This window comes from Ascaphus truei, assembly GCF_040206685.1.
Source record: "Ascaphus truei isolate aAscTru1 chromosome 3 unlocalized genomic scaffold, aAscTru1.hap1 SUPER_3_unloc_8, whole genome shotgun sequence".
NCBI lineage: Eukaryota > Metazoa > Chordata > Amphibia > Anura > Ascaphidae > Ascaphus > Ascaphus truei.
In genome coordinates this window covers 282,323-305,810 of record NW_027453831.1, presented here as the reverse complement: position 1 = coordinate 305,810, position 23,488 = coordinate 282,323, and the positions used below count along the sequence as shown (strand labels likewise).

General features: G+C 46.6%; 1 protein-coding gene across 1 annotated transcript; it reads right to left on the bottom strand.

Annotated features, from left to right (window-relative positions):
* Positions 1–6,366: 6,366 nt before the first annotated feature.
* LOC142473357 (alpha-crystallin A chain) lies at positions 6,367–23,215 on the bottom strand. The gene is made up of 3 exons (XM_075580592.1): positions 22,970–23,215; positions 22,742–22,864; positions 6,367–6,732 (listed from the first exon to the last, which is right to left on the bottom strand). The coding sequence occupies exons 1-3, from the start codon at positions 23,159–23,161 to the stop codon at positions 6,523–6,525; spliced, it is 525 nt and encodes a 174-aa protein (XP_075436707.1). The 5' UTR covers positions 23,162–23,215; the 3' UTR covers positions 6,367–6,522.
* Positions 23,216–23,488: the final 273 nt, after the last annotated feature.

The following is a 23,488-nucleotide window of genomic DNA, read 5'->3' as shown; positions in this document are numbered from 1 at the left end:
AGAGGGAGCACAGGGAATGTATAATGCACTATGTCTGTAAGAATGCATTTCAAAGCGTGTGTACTGTCCCCAATCAACATTTTTCTGTGATGGGATTTGGGCTAGCTGTGTGTAATGCGAAGTCCTGTCTTTTACATAATTACCTTATGTCTGCATTTATACATGTGTTAGTTCCTCCCAGATTAGATACAGTAGTTGGTATTGTGTGGTGAAGGAATTAACATGCAAGAAAGTAAATGAGATATTCCACTGTTATTGTTATTTCTATGGAGAAAGACTAAGTAATTCACTCAGTTGAAGCTCTCCATAAAAATAGATCAGAACAAAGGTGGGGGATTAGTTAAATTAATCAGTTATCAAGTCTGAGCCCCAGGCACTGTTTCTCTTGGCTGGCTACCATTGTTCAATGTTAAAGCATAGCCAGCAAGGGGTATAAAAGGAACACTGCAGGTCAGAGCAGTAGTTATCCCTCAGAGGGAGAGGACCATCTGAGAGACTAACAGAGGGAGTTCACCTCTGGGAAGGAGTGTGGAGTTGGACTGTGAACATCTGGAGATCCATGTCAGAGTGTCTGCTGTGTGCAGCACTCTGATATCCTGAACCAGAGAAGCGAACAGGGGAAACCCATTTGAAGTGGGTCCCTGCAACTAGGAAAGGTAGATTTCATTCTCCAGACCCCTGTTAAGTGTGTATATTTTTGTATTTTGTATTCTTGTTTCTGAGAATTTATCCAAAATAAACCTAATTTTATTTAACTTACTATGTTTTGCCCTGTGACTGATCCCTTAAATATAAACGGTGTTAAAAGTCCTGGTCTACCGTGACAGTTACATAGTAGATGTAGTGTATATATTGTATATATAGTTAGAGTTACATAGTAGATGTATTGAGTATATATAGTTACATAGTAGATGTACATATTGTGTATATATAGTTACATAATAGATGTATTGTATATATAGTTACAGAGTTACATATTAGATGTATATATTGTGTATATATAGTTACATAGTAGACGTATTGTATATATAGTTACAGAGTTACATAGTAGATGTATTGTATATATAGTTACAGAGTTAGATAGTAGATGTATTGTGTATATATAGTTACATAGTAGACGTATTGTATATATAGTTACAGAGTTAGATAGTAGATGTATTGTGTATATATAGTTACATAGTAGACGTATTGTATATATAGTTACAGAGTTACATAGTAGATGTATTGTATATATAGTTACAGAGTTAGATAGTAGATGTATTGTGTATATATAGTTACATAGTAGATGTATTGTATATATAGTTACAGAGTTACATAGTAGATGTATAGTGTATATATAGTTACATAGTAGATGTATTGTATATTGTATATTGTATTGTATACTGTCCCTTGATGTGCAAGTCCTGTTTAAAAGATTTACTCAGTGGCCTTAAGCCTGTGTTGTTGTTTTTTTCTTCCCTCTTAACTCTGTGCTGTTAATGTGACTGCTTTAGCTGTATAAAACCTATACCACTCCTGCATTTTGCAGGCACTGCATTGGCATGATAGTGAGGCATTTAAAGTGAGCTTTTTAAGTGAGAAATATAGTTAGACTATAGTGAGCTTTTTAAGTGAGAAATATTGTTAGACTATAGTGAGCTTTTTAAGTGAGAAATATAGATAGATTATAGTTTGACTAGAGGTGACTGGGGACTGGATCCTTCTGCAAACTCTTCTGCACAAGGCAACCAGCGGTGAGCTATTCTGACCACACTATGATTCCTGCTGTTAGTCTGCGCACACACAGTTGGCTCACAACACCTCCATGCAGCATTACCTACCTCTGGCATAATGAACCTGCTTTTACCTCCACTTTGTTCTTTCTCGTGGCCTCATTGAAATGTTACTCTCTCTATCCACTGCACACTCCCCACTCCCCCCTCCTGGCCCACGCCCAACATCACCATACACCCCGGATTACTCAAAAGCCTGAATGTTGGTGGAGAACTCTGAAAACCAGCGCTCCAACCACCGCTCACTCAAATGGCAAACATCATAAAGTAACAACTTGCAAACAACTACTCAAATTTCTACTCATACTATTACTCTCTTTAGCAGGTGATATTGAACCTAACCTAGGTCCTCCCACTTCAACTCTGTCCCATACCCCTGAGAATACCCCCTTCAAATTCCAAAAAGGGCTATCTGTCGCCCATATAAATATCCGGAGTCTGATGCCCAAACTGGATGAACTAAGGGCATGGTGCCTTATGCATAAACCACAAGCCATCGTTCTTACAGAAACATGGCTAACCCCTAAAACCCCTGATGCACATATTGCCATTCAGGGATACTCCATTTTTAGGAGAGATAGGTTAAAGAGAGGCGGAGGGGTGTTATTTTATATTGCAGACACCTTACAATTTACACTGTTAAATTGCCCCCCCAAGACCAACCTCTTTTGAAATCCTAGTTGGCAGAATCTGTCTCCCTTTCTTTAAGCCCGTCCTGATTGCTGGCATCTACCGCCCCCTAAAGCCCCTCTACAATCCCTGACTGGTATCACCCAGTTTCTTGGCTCCATTTCCTCTCTGAATGAGAAGAGTGAGCTGCTAGTTCTTGGGGATTTCAACAACAATTGGCTTGACCCTAAAAACCACAAAATCCAGATACAACTCAAGTCACTTAACCTATCGCAACTCATTTCCCAACCCACACGGATAAACCTGAAATCGCATAACCATTCCTTGCTAGACTGGATTCTCTCCTCAAACCCCAGCAGAATCCAATCCTCTGGCATCCTTCCTGACATTTTCAGTGACCATGCAATAGTGTACTGTGTAAGGAAAATTAAACCGCCCCATTCAAGCCCTAGAGTTCTCCTCACTAGAACATTTAGAAACTTTAACCCACAACAGTTTCTGGATGACCTTACCAACTGCCCTTGGCACAGAATCGATTTAATTTCTGACCCTGATTCTGCGCTCGACTATTTCCAGTCCGAGTTCTTAAACCTCTGTGATACCCATGCTCCACTACGCAGAATAAGGGTACAGGGTGCCCACCTTCCATGGGTTACACCTGACCTTATAGCACTCTACCAGTTCAGGGATGCCTTGTGGAAAAGCTACAAAGTAACTGGCACTACCAAGGATCTCAATCACTACTGATGCCTGCGGAACATGTGCACAAGGCAAACACGACATGCAAAAGCACAATATTACTCTGACAATCTCCACCAAAATACATCAAACCCAGCTAACTTCTGGAAGGTTATCAACAACATATTCCAGCCTCCTAACCATCAACAACCAAGTAATAACACTAAGGGGGATATTACTCTGACAAACCCCACTGACATTGCAAATGCATTCAATGATTACTTTGTGGGGTGTGCCACTAACTTATTAGCAAAACGCAACCCAAACCACAAACCTGAATCTCATCCTGGGAGTACCCCTATAGCCCCATCCCCTCCCAACATTGCCCACAATTTTCAATTTGGCCCAGTATCCGAAGAGGAGATTACACATGCGCTTCTCAAATTAAAACTAAGCAGCCAATGTGGACCTGACTTACTACAATCTAGGTTCCTAAGACTTGGTGCCCCAGCAATTGCCAAACCAATTGCTTCCATAGTCAACTCTATCCTGTCTGCAGGCCATATCCCTAAGACCTGGAAAGCTGCCAGAGTTGTCCCAATCTTCAAAAGTTGGGACAAAAACACTGTCTCAAACTACAGGCCAATCTCCCTTCTCCCAATCCTATCCAAAGTCATGGAAAAATGTGTCCACTCCCAAATAAGCGATTACTATACCAAGACAAATTTCCCTAGCCAATTCCAATCTGGCTTTCGCCCCAAACACTCTACCGTAACTACCCTGCTAAAAGTTTGCAATGAAATCCAGTGTGGAATGGAACGGGGACAACTCACTGGTGCAGTATTCCTAGATTTTGCAAAGGCTTTTGACACAGTTGATCATGCTATCCTGCTCAACAAACTCCAGAGCTCTGGAATAGGGAAACATGCTTTAAACTGGTTTCAGTCCTACCTATCAGGTAGATCCCAACATGTGTCCATCTCTGGCTCTAACTCTAACCCCCTGGATATCACCTGTGGTGTCCCGCAAGGCTCTGTTCTGGGGCCCCTACTCTTCTCAGTGTTCATCAATGATCTTCCCACAGCTTGTCAAGAAGCCTCAATACACATGTATGCAGATGACACAATCCTATATGCACACAGCCATAGCCTCTCTGACCTTCAACACATACTTCAGTCTGACTTTTTGAGACTCGAAAACTGGATTTCCCAAAACAAACTGTTTTTAAACACTGACAAGACTGTAACAATGGTATTTGGGACCAAGACTAAATTTTTAAAGCTTCCAGCGACACAGCTCCAGATTAGAACCAACACTAACACCCCCCCTAACCCCTGTCACTAGTTTTAAATACCTGGGCATATGGTTTGACTCCCACTTAACATTCGGGATGCACATTGATACCCTGACAACCAAGACCTATGCCAAACTAGGGGTACTTTACAGGAACAAATCCTCCCTAAGTCTCCTGGTCAGAAAACGTATCGCACAGCAGATGCTAATGCCAATTATTGACCATGGAGACATAGTATATGGCTCGGCACCTCAAACCCACCTTAGCAAACTTAACATCTTCTACAACTCAATTTGTCGTTTTGTTCTCCAATGCAACTACAACACACATCACTGCGAAATGCTCAAAGAACTAGATTCACTAGAGTCTAGGCGCAAAGTTCACCTTTTCTGTCTTGCCTTCAAATACTTTCTGGGCAAGCTACCCAGCTACCTGAACAAGCTCCTCACCCCTACCACTTGCAGCACCTATCACCCGAGATCAGACTCCAAAAGACTGTTCATGGTCCCAAGGCTCAACAAAGTATCCGGCCGTTCCTCCTTCTCTTACCGTGCACCCCAAAACTGGAACAACCTACCAGAGACTCTTGCATCCACCACCAGTCTAAGTTCTTTCAAATCTAAGGCTGTCACACATTTTAATCTGATCTGTAACTGTTTCATACGCTCATAATATATATTATCTGTAACTGTGCAGCAATGTCTTGTATATAATGTATACCCTGTTCATTTATGTAACTGTATTTGTAAACATGTATTATTTGTTTTACTCTGTGCCCAGGACATACTTGAAAACGAGAGGTAACTCTCAATGTATTACTTCCTGGTAAAACATTTTATAAATAAATAAATATAGTTACATAGTAGGTGAATTGTATATATAGTTACAGAGTTACATAGTAGGTGTATTGTGTATATATAGTTACATAGTAGATGTATAGTGTATATATAGTTACATAGTAGATGTATAGTGTATATATAGTTACAGAGTTACATAGTAGGTGTATTGTGTATATATAATTACATAGTAGATGTATTGTATATATAGTTACAGAGTTACATAGTAGATGTATTGTGTATATATAGTTACAGAGTTACATAGTAGGTGTATTGTGTATATATAATTACATAGTAGATGTATTGTATATATAGTTACAGAGTTACATAGTAGGCGTATTGTGTATATATAGTTACATAGTAGGTGTATTGTGTATATATAGTTACATAGTAGATGTATAGTGTATATATAGTTACATAGTAGGTGTATTGTGTATATATAGTTACATAGTAGATGTATAGTGTATATATAGTTACATAGTAGATGTATAGTGTATATATAGTTACATAGTAGATGTCTAGTGTATATATAATTACATAGTAGATGTATAGTGTGTGTATATAGTTACATAGTAGGTGTATAGTGTATATATAGTTACAGAGTTACATAGTAGGCGTATTGTGTATATATAGTTACATAGTAGATGTATAGTGTATATATAGTTACATAGCAGATGTATAGTGTATATATAGTTACATAGTAGATGTATTGTATATATAGTTACAGAGTTACATAGTAGATGTATTGTATATATAGTTACATAGTAGATGTATAGTGTATATATAGTTACATAGTAGATGTATAGTGTATATATAGTTACATAGTAGATGTATAGTGTATATATAGTTACATAGTAGATGTATAGTGTATATATAGTTACATAGTACATGTATAGTGTATATATAGTTACATAGTACATGTATAGTGTATATATAGTTACATAGTAGATGTATAGTGTATATATAGTTACATAGATGTATAGTGTATATATAGTTACATAGTAGATGTATTTTCTATATTGTCATTTTACGGCATTAAATGATGTCTGGTTGATTATGACTCTTCTTTGTTTGATTGAACAGACTTTATGGGTATTAGTTGTATGTAAAATACATCAGAGCTGTTACATGGAGAAAACGGAGCTCGCGATACCAGTTTGTGAGGATGTTCAGACATATTTATTGTGGGGGTTGGCTGTACAGAGGAGCAGGCAGCACAGGCTGGGGGTACAGGCAGGGTTGGTTGGGCGTATAAGGAGGGGGCAGAGGGTATATAATGGCTGGCTCCTCTCTCTCCCCGGGGGCTGGCACTTTAGGAAGAGGGGGCTGAGGTTGGCTTCTCATCCCGGGTCACAGGAATGGGCCTCTCGCTGTGGCCGGAGTCCAGGCTGGACAGCAGTTTGGGGCCAGAGAAACTCAGGATCCCGTCAGCAGAGAGAGAGCAGCTCACAGACGACTGGTCCATGTTCGAGGGTAGACGGTAACGGCGATGAAACTCCCGGGAGATGTAACCGTGATCGTCCTGAGACAGGAGGAGAGAGCAGAGATATACAGATATATAGATATATGCACATAAACACACATACTGTATACAGGGAAGGGGACTGGGTGTTACCAATATATACAAAAGTGTGTGTACTCTGAACTGCACAAAACCATACAAGATTGGAACGTGAATGGTCTGAACGCAGGAAAATTGGACATTGTGAAAAGGGAAATGAATCGACTGAACATCGACATATTGGGCATCAGTGAAATACATTGGACTGGCAATGGCTTCTTCAATTCCGGCGAGCACACGGTGTATTACTCTGGCAATGACACCAGACGGCGAGGAGTGGGCTTTATCGTGAACAAGAAAATTGCCAAAGCCACCGGGAGATATCAGACACTCAGCGACGAATAATGTCCATCCGAATCAGAGGGAAACCTCGTGACATCACGGCTCTCCAAATATACTCCCCAACAGCAGACGCACCTGAAGAGGAAGTAGAAGAGTTCTATGGCGAACTTCAGGATGCACTACGCCAAACACCCAATAAGGACATTACCTACATTATTGATGATTTCAACTCCAAAGTGGGAACTATGGCAGAACCCAAAATCTTTGGAAGATTCGGTTTAGGTGTGAGGAACGAGGCAGGAGACCGACTGGTTCAATTCTGTCAAGAACATCGGCTAATGATCACCAACACTTGGTTCGAACAACCCAAACGGCGGCTGTACACCTGGACATTACCAAGTGGAGAACACAGAAACCAAATCGACTACATCCTGTGTCAAAAGTGTCAGAGCTCGATCTTGGCAGAGAAGACATACCATGGTGCTGATTGCGGATCAGATCAACTGCTGGTAGCCACAGTCAAACTCAGATTCTGCAACACCTAACCAATGGCAGCCGCAAAGAAATTCGACACAGACAAGATCAGCCCCAGCTACGCAGTCGAAGTAAAGAACAGATTCGACCTACTCGCTACAGAAGAAAGGCACCCAGACGAGCTGTGGGAAGAAGTGACAACATGTCCCGTACAAGAAACCATCGCAATCAGCCCAGTGGATTTCCACTTCGATCATCGGCATCGCAGAAGAGATAAGGAAGGTCAAAGCTACTGGGATCAGAGAAGATTTCAGAAGGCTGAATTCAGGATTTCAAAGAGAGGCCAGAAAAGACAGAGAACTACTGGAATGAACAGTGTCAGAAGATGGAGGAAGCGAGCAGGAAAGGTCATACGCGAGAACTCTACACCCACGTGAAGAGGGCACGGTCAACATTCAAGGCTTGGAGGGCAACAGTTTGTGGGAGCAATGGCCAGGAGTTGCATGACCAGCAAGCAATATGCGATCCGTGGAAAGAATACACAGAGGTTGTACGAAAGTGAATATCAGAACCATCCGGCGGAGGAGAATGAGACACAGAAACTGGAGCCAGATATTCTGGAGGAAGGAGTCGTATGGGCAATGAAGCAATTAGCCAACGAAAAGCCCCAGGAATCTACGACATACCAGCAGAATTGATCAAGCCCATAGCAGCATTAACAGTGTTATGTCAACGCATATGGAGCACGTGTGAGTGGCCAAAAGAATGAAAAGAGCAGTATTCATCCCGATTCCGAAGAAGGGTGACACGAAGGATTGCTCGAATTACCGCACAATAGCCTTGATACCACATGCAAGCAAAATCCTTCTGAAGATTATCCACAACGCTTGCGTACAACCGTTGATGGGGAAATGTCAGATGAGCAAGCTGACTTCAGGAAAGGCAGAGGCACTCGTGATCACATTGCCAACCTTCAATGAATTATGGAAAAAAACAGGGACTATCAGAAAGATCTCTACATGTGTTTCATTGATTATTCAAAGGCATTTGATGTAATTGAGCACAACAAGCTCTGGATCTGCTTGAAGGAAATGGGCACACCATCACACCTGACCGAACTCATAAGATCACTCTATCAAGACCAAGAAGCTACAGTCCGAACGCCATATGGAGACACGAATTGGTTCAAGATCGGAAAGGACACACGACAAGGATGTATCATATCACCAGCAGCTTTCAACATGTAAGCAGAAGCTGTCATGCAGCAAGCAGGCCTGGATGAGCCCAAGATTGGCGTGAAAATAGGCGGCAGAAACATCAACAACCTCCAATATGCCGACAATAACACCCTGCTGGCTGAAAGCAAGAAGGATCTCGAACATCTGATCAAGAAGAAAGTGAGAAGGTTGGACTGCGCCTGAACATTAAGAGACAAAGATCATGACAACAGCAATAAATGGGAACGATAATATCAAGCTAAACAATGAAAAAAATTGAAGTGGTTAAAAATTTCATCTTTCTTGGCTCCAAAATTGATTGTGATGGCGACTGCACCCCTGAGATCAAGAGACGACTGACATTTGGAAGAAATGCGATGGTCAGTATGAACAACGTCTAGAAGAGTAAAGACATCAGCCTGGCAACCAAATGCAGATTGGTCAGTGCAATCGTTTTCCCACTAGCAACATACGGCTGCGAAACCTGGACTCTGAGAAAGGCAGACAGGCGAAAGATCGGTGCATTTGAACTGTGGTGCTGGAGACGTCATCTACGCATTCCGTGGACAGCCAGAATAACGGACCAAGCAGTTTTGGAACGGATCAAGCTGAAAATCTCACTGCAGGCTAAGATAACAAAACAAAAGCTCTCCTAATTTGGTCACATCCTGCGGAGCGAGTCGATTGAAGGATATCATGCTTGGAATGATTGGTGGCAAAAGAGGAAGAGGCCGCCTAAGAACTCGCTGGCTAGATACCATCAAGAAAGATATTGGACTGAACATAGCAGAATTGAAATAAGCCGTGAGAGATCGGAGGACATGGAGAACACTGATCCATAGAATGGACGAGAGTCGCACTCGACTGAACGGATAAGATGATGTGTGTGTGTGTGTGTGTGTGTGTGTGTGTGTGTACCGAGCTAAATAATCAAAAACAGATGGTCGTACACACACAAATCAAATCCGCTTTATTGGCATGACGAAAAAACATTTAATTATTGCCAAAGCGTGAATAATAGGTGGTGGGTTACAATGATTACACAGTACATGAATAATAGGGGGTAGGGTACACACACACACACACACACACACACACACACACACACACACACACACACACACACACACACACACACACACACACACTCTTACATCACAAGCATTCAGGGACCATTTAACACCTCAGGTCATAAATCGCATACTGGACAGGGGGAGGGTTAGCCTTCACCCACAGATGCTTTGTTTCAAGAAAGTTTTTTTGGCTGAATCAATTGTAACATCGCCCGAAGAAGAGATCAGTGTATCTCGAAAGCTTGCACAAATAAAACCATTTTGTTAGCCACAGAACGGTATCGACTATCTGTTTTTGATTATATATTTATATATGTCCCAGTGTGGGATATAATTGTTTATCACATTATTATATATTTTTTCTCCATCCTTTTGCGCCTAGGTCATCTACGCTATATATATATATATATATGTGTGTTTAGGGTATTTCATCAGCTGTAGGGATTCCCAAGGGACTGTTTTAAATGTTATTTTGTTTTTGTCGTATAATCCTTGTTCTTTTGAATAAACGAATTTATAATTATTTTGCTTGAGTGCTTTTAGTGGGACACTTTTCTTTTTTCTCTCTCAGTATATATATATATATATATTATAAAACTGTAACAGGTCTTCCCTGAAACACCCTTATGATCATACAGACAACCTCATAATCTCAAGAACATGATGGTGAGGAGTAAAGTATTCAGCAAGATGCAAAACCTGCGCAATGTTCCACACAGCGGGCACAATACAAATACCACACAGGAATCTGGAGTACAAAATAAGAGAAAGGTTCACCTGTTCCTCCAGCAATGTCGTGTACCTCATCATGTGCATGAAATACCCAGGGGGCTGCTACTACATATGGGAGACGGGACAGGGGCTAAACAAGAGAATGAACCTGCATCGCCACAGCATCACACGCGAAACAAGAGACCGTCCTGCCGGCGAATGTCACATACGACCCCCTGCTAGCACGCGACCTGTATACGGGACAAGGGTTAATACCGACGCTCACAAGCGCACCCACTCTTCACCTCCGCAAAGGTCCCTCAAATGCACAATATCTCCTCTACAGGATCAAGGATCAATACACAACCCGCAAGCTGCCCCACTCTTCACCTCTGCATAGGTCCGTCAAATGGACAATATCTCCTCTACAGGATCAAGGATCAATACGCAACCCGCAAGCTGCCTCACTCTTCACCTCTGCATAGGTCCGTCAAATGGACAATATCTCCTCTACAGGATCAAGGATCAATACACAACCCGCAAGCTGCCCCACTCTTCACCTCTGCATAGGTCCGTCAAATGGACAATATCTCCTCTACAGGATCAAGGATCAATACGCAACCCGCAAGCTGCCTCACTCTTCACCTCTGCATAGGTCCGTCAAATGGACAATATCTCCTCTACAGGATCAAGGATCAATACGCAACCCGCAAGCTGCCTCACTCTTCACCTCCGCAAAGGTCCCTCAAATACCACCGCCACGAACAGCACACACGTAAGCACGTGACTAAGACATGCCACCAGGGTTAATACACAAGGCTATTCTAGCAACCCCCCTTTCTCCTCTGCAAGGAACCAGCGAGATAGCATTAACCCCTACTCAATTGCACATCATATCTATCCACTGCCACCACCTGAGGTTATGCAGATATGATAAAAGATCTTAGACTAAAATATCCGCCCGGGCCTCAGGTCCCTGTTTATTATAGGAATAACTATGCACTTTAACACAAAATCAGTTGTAGTAACATGTCCCTGAATTCGTAAGTTATTCTCTCCAGAGCGTGCATTAGTTCATTCAGAGCCCAAAGCATTACTTATTAAATGTTTTAATATATATATATATAAATACAGTGCTTAGATTACAGAAAAGGAATGACAAAATAAACATACAGTTACAATATAAGGCAGAACAGCTTCTTAAAATAAAAGGGGTAAAACAGAAAATCCTATACAGTACGTTACCAAATGCTATGGCTTTTCCCCAGAGAGGCGCTGGTTCCGAAGATGAGGTCTACCATGCTCTCCCAAGCATGCCCCTGGTGAGATCTGACGTTTAACAACCTGGCCCAGACTTAGATACATTCTTTCCCATTAAACACAACCCAGCCCCTGTTGTAAACCAGTGGTGAGATTGACAGTCTTACCCCAGAGTAAAACTCCTCCCCCATAGGACGTTGGGGAGGGGGGGGTGGTCATGTGACTGCTTTAGATGTATAAAACCAATACCCCCCCCCCGCCGCATTATCAGGGACTGCATTGGCATGATATAGTGAGGCATTTTAAAGTGAGCTTTTAAGTGAGAATATATAGTTAGACTATAGTGAGCTTTTAAGTGAGAATATATTGTTAGACTAGAGGTGACTGGGGACTGCTTCCTTCTGCAAACTCTTCTACACAAGGCAACAAACGGTGAGCTTATATGACCACACTATGATCCCTGCTGTTAGCCTGCACAATTTAACCCCCCAGCCCTTTACACCTTATTTCACTACAACCTCTCCCAACACTGACTGCACACAACTACCTCCTGCACTACCACTAACTCAGCCCACTGCATAGACCCAAGCATTGCAATGCAGAAAAACATTTGCCAAGGTAAAGGCGCACCCCTGCTGTTTAGTCTGCACACACACTTGGCTCACAACAGCTCCATGCAGCATTACCTACCTCTGGCATAATGAACCTGCTTTTCACCTCCACTTTGTTCTTTCTCGTGGCCTCATGGAGATGTTACTCCATCTATCCACTACAAACTCCCCCCTCCTGGCCCACACCAAACATCACCATACACCCCGGATTACTCAAAAGCCTTGCACTATCTACTGAATGTTGGTGGAGAACCCTGAAAACCAGCACATCAACCACTGCTCACTCTAATGGCAAACACCACAAATTTACAACTTGCAAACAACTACCCAAATTTCTACTCATACTATTACTCTCTTTAGCAGGTGATATTGAACCTAACCCAGACCCTCCCATTACAACTCTGTCCCACACCCCTGAGAATACCCCCTTCAAATTCCAAAAAGGGCTATCTGTCGCCCATATAAATATCCAGAGTCTGCTGCCCAAACTGGATGAACTAAGAGCATGGTGCCTTATGCATAAACCAAAAGCCATCATTCTTACAGAAAAATGGCTAACCCCTAAAACCCCTGATGCACATATCGCCATTCAGGGATACTCCATTTTTAGGAGAGATAGGTCTAAGAGAGGAGGAGGGGTGTTATTTTATATTGCAGACACCCTACAATTTACACTGTTAAATTGCCCCCCAAGCCCAACCTCTTTTGAAATTCTAGTTGGCAAAATCTGCCTCCCCTTTTCTAAGCCCATCTTGCTCGCTGGCATCTACCGCCCCCCTAAAGCCCCTCTACAATCCCTGACTGATATCACCCAGTTTCTTGGCTCCATTTCCTCTCTGAATGAGAAGAGTGAGCTGCTAGTTCTTGGGGATTTCAACTTCAATTGGCTTGACCCTAAAAACCACAAAATCCACACACAAATTAAATCGCTTAACCTATCACAACTCATTTCCCAACCCACACGGACAAACCTGAAATCGCACAACCATTCCCTGCTTGACTGGATTCTCTCCTCAAACCCCAGCAGAATCCAATCCTCTGGCATCCTTCCTGACATTTTCAGTGACCATGCAATAGTGTACTGTGTAAGGAAAATTAAACCGCCCCAATCAAGCCCTAAAGTTCTCCTCACAAAGCAAACAAAGCACAATATTACTCTGACAATCTCCTCCACAATACATCAAACCCAGCTAACTTCTGGAAGGTTATCAACAACATATTCCAGCCTTCTAACCATCAACAACCAAGTAATATCACTAAGGGGGATATTACTCTGACAAACCCCACCGACATTGCAAATGCATTCAATGATTACTTTGTGGGGTGTGCTACTAACTTATTAGCGAAACGCAGCCCAAACCCCAAACATGAATCTCATCCTGGGAGTATCCCTACAGTCCCACCCCCTCCCAACACTGCCCTCAATTTTCAATTTGGCCCAGTATCCGAAGAGGAGATTACACAAGCGCTCCTCAAATTAAAACTAAGCAGCCAATGTGGACCTGACTTACTACAATCTAGGTTCCTAAGACTTGGTGCCCCAGCAATTGCCAAACCAATTGCTTCCATAGTCAACTCTATCCTGTCTGCAGGCCCTATCCCTAAGACATGGAAAGCTGCCAGAGTTGTCCCAATCTTCAAAAGTGGGGACAAAAACACTGTCTCAAACTACAGGCCAATCTCCCTTCTCCCAATTCTATCCAAAGTCATGGAAAAATGTGTCCACTCCCAATTAAGCGATTACTATAACAAGACAAATTTCCCTAGCCAATTCCAATCTGGCTTTCGCCCCAAACACTCTACCGTAACTACCCTGCTAAAAGTTTGCAATGAAATCCAGTGTGGAATGGAACGGGGACAACTCACTGGTGCAGTATTCCTAGGTTTTGCAAAGGCTTTTGATACTGTTGATCATGCTATCCTGCTTAACAAACTCCAGAGCTCTGGAATAGGGAAGCATGCTTTAAACTGGTTTCAGTCCTACCTATCAGGAAGATCCCAACATGTGTCCATCTCTGGCTCTAACTCTAAGGCCTCGGTCCCGCTGCGCTCGTTGGCGCGGGCGGCGGGTCGCGAGTTCCCCACCAGCAGGGGAATCCTCGCGAGCCGGTCCCGGTCCCCACTGGCTGCACAGCTGATTACACGCTGTAGCGCGTCAGCCGCTGGAGACACCAGAGAATGGTGTTTTCTAGCTTTGACGCGTGACGTGTGTGGCTGTGAGCCAATGGGGAGGGGAGGCTTCGGGAGGAGGAGAGGCTTCGGGAGGAGGAGAGGCTTCGGGGAGCGGGGAGGAGTGTGGAGGGACAGCAGGTGAGTGCCTTTCTCTGTGTGTGTGTCTGAGTGCGTGCATGCCTATCTGTGTGTGTATGTGTGTGCCCGAGTGCCTGCCTCTGTCTGTGTGTGTGTGTGTGTGTGTGTGTGTATGAGTGCCTGCCTGTGTGTGCGCGCGTGTGTGTGTATGAGTGCGTGAGTGCCTTTCTCTGTGTGTGTGTCTGTGTGTGTGCGTGCCTGTCTGTGTGTGTATGTGTGTGCCCGAGTGCGTGAGTGCCTGCCTCTGTCTGTGTGTGTGTGTATGAGTGCGTGAGTGCCTGCCTGTGTGTGCGCGCGTGTGTGTGTGTATGAGTGCGTGAGTGCCTGCCTGTGTGTGTGTGTGTGTGTGTATGAATGAGTGCCTGCGTGTGTGTGTTTAAACTTACTTTCCAGCTCCAGCCCGAGTCCGTGGAGGGAGGGGGGGAGAGTAGCGGGTCCCTCCGCTCAAGCCACGCCCCCCCTCCCTGTCAAACCGCCCACCTCCCGCCCACCTCCCGATCAAACCTCCCACTCCCGCCCACCTCCCGCTCCGGCTCCCGCTCCCTACAGACCGCAGATCGCGGTCTGTGTATCTCAGCGCACCGCCTGTCAGCAGCGCAGGTGCGCTGACTCTGGGAGCGGGGCCTTAGCCTAACCCCCTGGATATCACCTGTGGTGTCCCGCAAGGCTCTGTTCTGGGGCCCCTACTCTTCTCAGTGTTCATCAATGATCTTCCCACAGCTTGTCAAGAAGCCTCAATACACATGTATGCAGATGACACAATCCTATATGCACACAGCCATAGCCTCTCTGACCTTCAACACATACTTCAGTCTGACTTTTTGAGACTCGAAAACTGGATTTCCCAAAACAAACTGTTTTTAAACACTGACAAGACTGTAACAATGGTATTTGGGACCAAGACTAAATTTGTAAAGCTTCCAGTGACTGAGCTCCTGATTAGAACCAACACTAACACCACCCTAACTGCTGTTACTAGTTTTAAATACCTGGGCATGTGGTTTGACTCCCACTTAACATTCGGGATGCACATTGATACCCTGACAACCAAGACCTATGCCAAACTAGGGGTACTTTACAGGAACAAATCCTCCCTAAGTCTCCTGGTCAGAAAGCGTATCGCACAGCAGATGCTAATGCCATTTATTGACTATGGAGACATAGTATATGGCTCGGCACCTCAAACCCACCTTAGCAAACTTAACACCCTCTACAATTCAATTTGTCGTTTTGTTCTCCAATGCAACTATAACACACATCACTGCGAAATGCTCAAAGAACTAGATTGGTCATCACTCGAGTCTAGGCGCAAAGTTCACCTTTCCTGTCTTGCCTTCAAATTCTTTATGGGCAAGCTACCCAGCTACCTGAACAAGCTCCTCACCCCTACCACACGCAGCACTTATCATCTGAGATCTGACTCCAAAAGACTGTTCATGGTCCCAAGGTTCAACAAAGTATCCGGACGTTCCTCTTTCTCTTACCGTGCACCCCAAAACTGGAACAACCTACCAGAGACTCTCACATACACCACCAGTTTAAGTTCTTTCAAATCTAAGGCTGTCACACATTTTAATCTGGTCTGTAACTGTTTCATACGCCCATAATATATTTTCTTTAACTATGCACGCAATGTCTTGTATATAATGTATACCCTGTTCATTTATGTAACTGTATTTGTAACCATGTATTATTTGTCTTAACTCTGTGCCCAGGACATACTTGAAAATGAGAGGTAACTCTCAATGTATTACTTCCTGGTAAAATATTTTATAAATAAATAAAAATAAATAAATAAGTTTTACACTCCTTTTCTATACAGTATCTAAATGTACTCATAACTTCAATTCTGTAATACTTACTGACACGTGAGGCATATTAATACATTCCGGCACACATGGTGGTCCCAATGAGACTAAACATAACAGTGTAATCCCAAAATTAAAATAAATATTAATATCTGTCTCTTAGTTCCTGCTAGACCTCACGTGCCTGTAACCATTATGTGCGAATCGGTCCCACGAATACACACATGTAATTTTTAGCATGTTCAGCAGAGGACGTCTCATGATATTCTCATATTTAATAAGGTCACCCTTAGTTTCATACCTTCTGCCGCCACGCCCCATGCCATCCATACACCCCCTGCAGAGAGAGGCTTTGAAGCTCGGCCTCCTGTGTAGAGAACTTGTCACGGTGCTATATTTCATACCCAACGCTCCAGACACTGCTCTTATCTGTCTCTACCAGCAATATACACTAGGCCTGCAAATAGGTGTTAACATACAACAAACCCACTCTGTACGGTTCACACCCAACCTCAATCAAGCCCTTTTTTAAGCCCCCAGATTTCTGAAAAGACACCACATATATTTGTATTTTATGCAAACTGTAGCTCATTAACCCCTTAAGCACAAGAGGGATTAAAAATACCCAATATCTCATGATATTATCATGACAGCGAACATTTCTCTGACTCTGGCCACAAGATGAACGATCTGAAGGTGGCCATATTCAAAGGTAATCTTAGAACACCGAAAAAGACGGTTGCATGAATACAAATTTATGCAACTGTTCAGGACACTAGTAGTGGCCTAAACCGAGACTGCAGCTTCATGAGTCATTACTGACATGAGAACTCTCTTCCCATGAGTGCTAAAGGCCATGTCTATACATACTGCACTATATAAATGCTCACACACACGTCTCTTACACATACAAATGTACAATGTAATTTTATCCCTATATACCAATAGGGACTACATAAGGAGATCACTGGGGGGAACTTCATCCAGCAGTGGGGAGACACAGGCTGGAGAGGATGGGATGAGGGAATGTGTGGGAGCGACGTGGAGAAGAGAGGCTGTAACTGCAGGACCTGGGAGATCACCGGGGAGACTTCATCCAGCAGTGGGGAGACACGGGCTGGAGAGGATTATATATATATATATAAGGAGATATAATATATATATATATATATAGCGAGGAGAGAGTGGGTGTATTTTATTTAAATAAAGGGGTATATATACTTACCTGTATAACCGTATCACTGTGCTCCCCCCATCCTCTGCTCACCTGTCTCTCACTGTACTCCCCTGTGCAAACCTGTCTCTCGGTGCGATCACCTGTCTCTCTGTGCTACTCCCATGCTCATCTCTCTCTCGCTGTGCACACCTGTCTCTCGCTGTGCTCCTCCTTGCTCATCTGTTTCTCGCTGTACTCACCTCTCGCTGTGCTCCCCCCGTGCTCACCTGTCTCTTGCTGTGCTTACCTGTCTCTCGCTGTGCTTACCTGTCTCTCGCTGTGCTTACCTGTCTCTCACTGCGCTCCCCCTTGCTCACCTGTCTCTCGCTGTGCTTCCACGTACTCATCTGTCTCTCGTCTCTCGCAGTGCTTCCCCGTACTCACCTGTCTCTCGCTGTGCTCACCAGTCTCTCACTGTGCTCCCCCTTGCTCACCTGTCTCTCACTGTGCTCCCCCTTGCTCACCTGTCTCTCACTGTGCTCTCCCATGCTCACCTGTCTCACTGTGCTCCCCCTTGCTCACCTGTCTCTCACTGTGCTCCCCCTTGTTCACCTGTCTCTCGCTGTGCTCCCCCTTGCTCATCTGTTTCTCGCTGTGCTCACCTCTCGCTGTGCTCACCTGTCTCTTGCTATGCTTCCCCATACTCATCTGTCTCTCGTCTCTCGCTGTGCTTCCCCGTACTCACCTGTCTCTCGCTGTGCTTACCTGTCTTTCACTGTGCTCCCCCTGTGCTCACCTGTCTCTCGCTGTGCTCCCCCCATGCTCACCTGTCTCTCACATTTACTCCCTCGTGCTCACTTGTCTCTCGCTGTGCTCATCTGTCTCGCTGCGCTCATCTGTCTCTCGCTGTGCTCCCCCTGTACTCACCTGTCTCTCACTGTGCTCCCCCTTGCTCACCTGTCTCTCACTGTGCTCCCCCTTGCTCACCTGTCTCTCACTGTGCTCCCCCTTGCTCACCTGTCTCTCACTGTGCTCACCTGTCTCTCGCTGTGCTCCCCCTTGCTCATCTGTTTCTCGCTGTGCTCACCTCTCGCTGTGCTCACCTGTCTCTTGCTATGCTTCCCCGTACTCATCTGTCTCTCGTCTCTTGCTGTGCTTCCCCGTACTCACCTGTCTCTCGCTGTGCTTACCTGTCTTTCACTGTGCTCCCCCTGTACTCACCTGTCTCTCGCTGTGCTCCCCCCATGCTAACCTGTCTCTCACATTTACTCCCTCGTGCTCACTTGTCTCTTGCTGTGCTCATCTGTCTCGCTGCGCTCATCTGTCTCTCGCTGTGCTCCCCCTGTACTCACCTGTCTCTCACTGTTCTCACCTGTCTCTCGCAGTGCTCACCTGTCTCTCGCAGTGCTCACCTGTCTCTCACTGTGCTCACCTGTCTCTCGCAGGGCTCACCTGTCTCTCGCAGTGCTCACCTGTCTCTCGCAGTGCTCACCTGTCTCTCGCAGTGCTCACCTGTCTCTCGCAGTGCTCACCTGTCTCTTGCAGTGCTCACCTGTCTCTCGCAGTGCTCACCTGTCTCACTATGCTCACCTGTCTCTCGCAGTGCTCACCTGTCTCTCGCAGTGCTCACCTGTCTCTCGCAGTGCTCACCTGTCTCTCGCAGTGCTCACCTGTCTCTCACTGTGCTCACCTGTCTCTCGCAGTTCTCACCTGTCTCTCGCAGTGCTCACCTGTCTCTCACTGTGCTCACCTGTCTCTCGCAGTTCTCACCTGTCTCTCGCAGTGCTCACCTGTCTCTCGCAGTTCTCACCTGTCTCTCGCAGTGCTCACCTGTCTCTCGCAGTGCTCACCTGTCTCTCGCAGTGCTCACCTGTCTCTCGCTGTGCTCACCTGTCTCTCGCAGTGCTCACCTGTCTCTGGCTGTGCTCACCTGTCTCTCGCAGTGCTCACCTGTCTCTCGCAGTGCTCTCCTGTCTCTGGCTGTGCTCACCTGTCTCTCGCAGTGCTCACCTGTCTCTGGCTGTGCTCACTATGATGGGCGAGGGTAACCAGGCTACATAATAAAGGTGTAAGCACTCTGGTTGCCCTTGGGTCCCGTTGATCCCCGGCAGCTCCCCGGCTTTTCCACTTTCCATGTTCCCTTTACCCCAGAGACTTGCTGCGTGTAAGTTTTAGGTGGGATATTTGGGTAAGAATGCAATTATTTTGGTTGCAGGAGATCGGGATCCGGAGCTACCGGTGGTACCTTCATTCTACCCGGCGTGTAGGCACTATTTTCCGGTACGCGAGTAGAATTATTATGAGTCTCCCCAAGGTCCCCCATGTATTAAAGTATATTTATTACGTTTGATACATTTGTTATAAGGCTCTCTGCAGCTTGCCCGGGCATCCAGGTAAGGTGCCAGCGAGTCTGCACAGAGTCCGTAGTTCAAAGGGGAGAGGATGTCCAGAGGTGTGAAAACGTTTGGTGGGTGAGGAAAGGGCGAATTGCCAGGTCCAGACTACAAAGGGCACCCTGCGGGGGCACCTCCTCACCTGCCTTATATATGGAGGAGCCAGCCCTGCAGGTGGCAATGAGTTAGCCAGGGAGGCCATAGAGTCTGCTCTCCCTTTGGCTAAGATTATATTTCCCACGCACTTTGCTTTTCGAGCCTGCTGGGCACGCCTACTCCTCGGAGGTCAGCCAGGGTTGAGCCCCTCTTTCTATTGGTGGATGGGGAGGAATTCCCACGCTCCGATTGGCTGCTCGTTCCCCCTCCATTCTGGGGATAGCCCAGCGCAGTGTATGTAAGGTGCTGACCAAGAGAGGGAGCAAGTCCATCTCAGCCAACCAATGAGGTGAGTCGATGAAGCTATGACAGGCTTTTCAAAGTTGCTCTGTTAATAACCGGCTTTGTTTGGAAGCCTGAAAAGTCTGCGCCTCGCAGAGACTAAGTCCCGTCTTTTGCGCTCAATTTCTGAAAATCGAACGGAGCAGTCGCGGTTGGGAACTGAAGCCGAAAAGAGGACCAGGAGACCCGGGTGTATTTCCCGGTCAGGGTAAGCTCACCCAAGCGGGCGCCCTGCACCTCGGAAAGCCCAGATTGACCCCCCAGACCCCCAGTCATTGTATTTTTACCCGTTCCTTGTGTATCTCTTCTTGTGTACGCGGGTTTACCGAAATAAACGTAATGTGTTTGTACTCTCTTGTTCTGCCTAATGAATGATCCCGGTAATATATAAATGGTGTAAAAAGTACATGGTCTCCCGTGCTCACCTGTCTCTCACTGTGCTCCCCCCATGCTCACCTGTCTCGCTGTGCTCCCCCCTCACTCACCTGTCTCTCACTGTACTCCTCACCTATCTCTCACTGTGCTCCCCCCCACTGTACTCCTCACCTATCTCTCACTGTGCTCCCCCCTCACTCACCTGTCTCTCACTGTGCTCCCCCCTCACTCACCTGTCTCTCACTGTGCTCCCACCTGCTCACCTGTCTCTCGCTGTGCTCCCCCGTGCTCAACTGTCTCTCGCTGTGCTCCCCCATGCTCACCTGTCTCACGCTGTGCTCACCTGTCTCTCACTATGCTCTCACCATGCTCACCTGTCTCTCGCTGTGCTCACTTGTCTCTCGCTGTGCTCACTTGTCTCTCGCTGTGCTCACCTGTCTCTCTGTGCTCACCTGTCTCTCGCTGTGCTCACCTGTCTCTCGCTGTGCTCCCCGTGCTCACCTGTCTCGCTGTGCTCCCTGTGCTCACCTGTCTCTCGCTGTGCTCACCTGTCTCTCGCTGTGCTCACCTGTCTCGCTGTGCTCCCTGTGCTCACCTGTCTCTCGCTGTGCTCACCTGTCTCTCACTGTGCTCACCTGTCTCTCGCTGTGCTCACCTGTCTCTCGCTGTGCTCACCTGTCTCTCGCTCTCGCTGTGCTCACCTGTCTCGCTGTGCTCACTTGTCTCTCGCTGTGCTCACCTGTCTCTCGCTGTGGTCACCTGTCTCTCGCTGTGCTCACCTGTCTCTCGCTGTGGTCACCTGTCTCTCGCTGTGCTCACCTGTCTCGCTGTGCTCACCTGTCTCTCGCTGTGCTCACCTGTCTCTCGCTGTGCTCACCTGTCTCTCGCTGTGCTCACCTGTCTCGGTGTGCTCACCTGTCTCTCGCTGTGCTCACCTGTCTCTCGCTGTGCTCACCTGTCTCGCTGTGCTCACCTGTCTCTCGCTGTGCTCACCTGTCTCGCTGTGCTCACCTGTCTCTCGCTGTGCTCACCTGTCTCTCGCTGTGCTCACCTGTCTCTCGCTGTGCTCACCTGTCTCTTGCTGTGCTCCCCGTGCTCACCTGTCTCGCTGTGCTCGCTGTGCTCACCTGTCTCTCGCTGTGCTCACCTGTCTCGCTGTGCTCACCTGTCTCTCGCTGTGCTCACCTGTCTCTCTGTGCTCACCTGTCTCTCGCTGTGCTCACCTGTCTCTCGCTGTGCTCACCTGTCTCTCGCTGTGCTCACCTGTCTCTCGCTGTGCTCACCTGTCTCTCGCTGTGCTCACCTGTCTCTCGCTGTGCTCACCTGTCTCGGTGTGCTCACCTGTCTCTCGCTGTGCTCACCTGTCTCTCGCTGTGCTCAACTGTCTCTCGCTGTGCTCACCTGTCTCTCGCTGTGCTCACCTGTCTCTCGCTGTGCTCACCTGTCTCTCGCTGTGCTCACCTGTCTCTCGCTGTGCTCCCCGTGCTCACCTGTCTCGCTGTGCTCACCTGTCTCTCGCTGTGCTCACCTGTCTCGCTGTGCTCACCTGTCTCTCGCTGTGCTCACCTGTCTCTCTGTGCTCACCTGTCTCTCGCTGTGCTCACCTGTCTCTCGCTGTGCTCACCTGTCTCTCGCTGTGCTCACCAGTCTCGCTGTGCTCACCTGTCTCTCGCTGTGCTCACCTGTCTCTCGCTGTGCTCACCTGTCTCTCGCTGTGCTCACCTGTCTCTCGCTGTGCTCACCTGTCTCTCGCTGTGCTCACCTGTCTCTCGCTGTGCTCACCTGTCTCTCGCTGTGCTCACCTGTCTCTCGCTGTGCTCACCTGTCTCTCGCTGTGCTCACCTGTCTCTCGCTGTGCTCACCTGTCTCTCGCTGTGCTTGCCGTGAATCTCCACGCAGTCGTCCAGCACTTTAACGCTCAGATCCTCGGGGGAGAAATGCTTCACATCCAGGTTAATGACAAAGCGGTCCCGGTCAGAGCGCACCTGAGAGGCCGGATACGGGGAGGGACACGGGAAAGAATACAGGTCAGAAGGTGACACAGTGACACACAGTCCCGGGGGACGTGTCCCTCCCAGTGACCTCCTCACCTCAGAGACCCCGGAGTCCAGGTAGCCCCCGCGGAAGAGGCTCTGCCGGTAATAGGGGCTGGCCGTGGAGGCGAGGAAGGGGAAGAGGTCGTAATCGAAGAGCCCCTCGCCAAAGAACTGCTCCAGCAGGCGGTTGGGGTAAAAGGGCCCCAGGGGGCGTTTGAACAAGGGGTGCTGGATGGTGATGTCCATGGTGAAAGCGGAGCCAGACACTGAGAGCCGGGAGCCTGCAGCACACACAGCCGCCCCCCTTATATGTACCCCACACACAAAGGGGGGATTACACCGAGCGCTACAGAGACATTACCTCATCCCCCCCCCCAACCATCGGTCAGCAAAATCCACTGTATGACCCGAGGCTCAAACTCTGCTAAACCAATGCCAACCCCTGCCCCCGCTCTGTGTCTGCAACAGCGACATACTCTGCACTGCTATACGTGTGTGTCTGCAACAGTGACATACTCTGCACTGCTATACGTGTGTGTCTGCAACAGTGACATACTCTGCACTGCTATACGT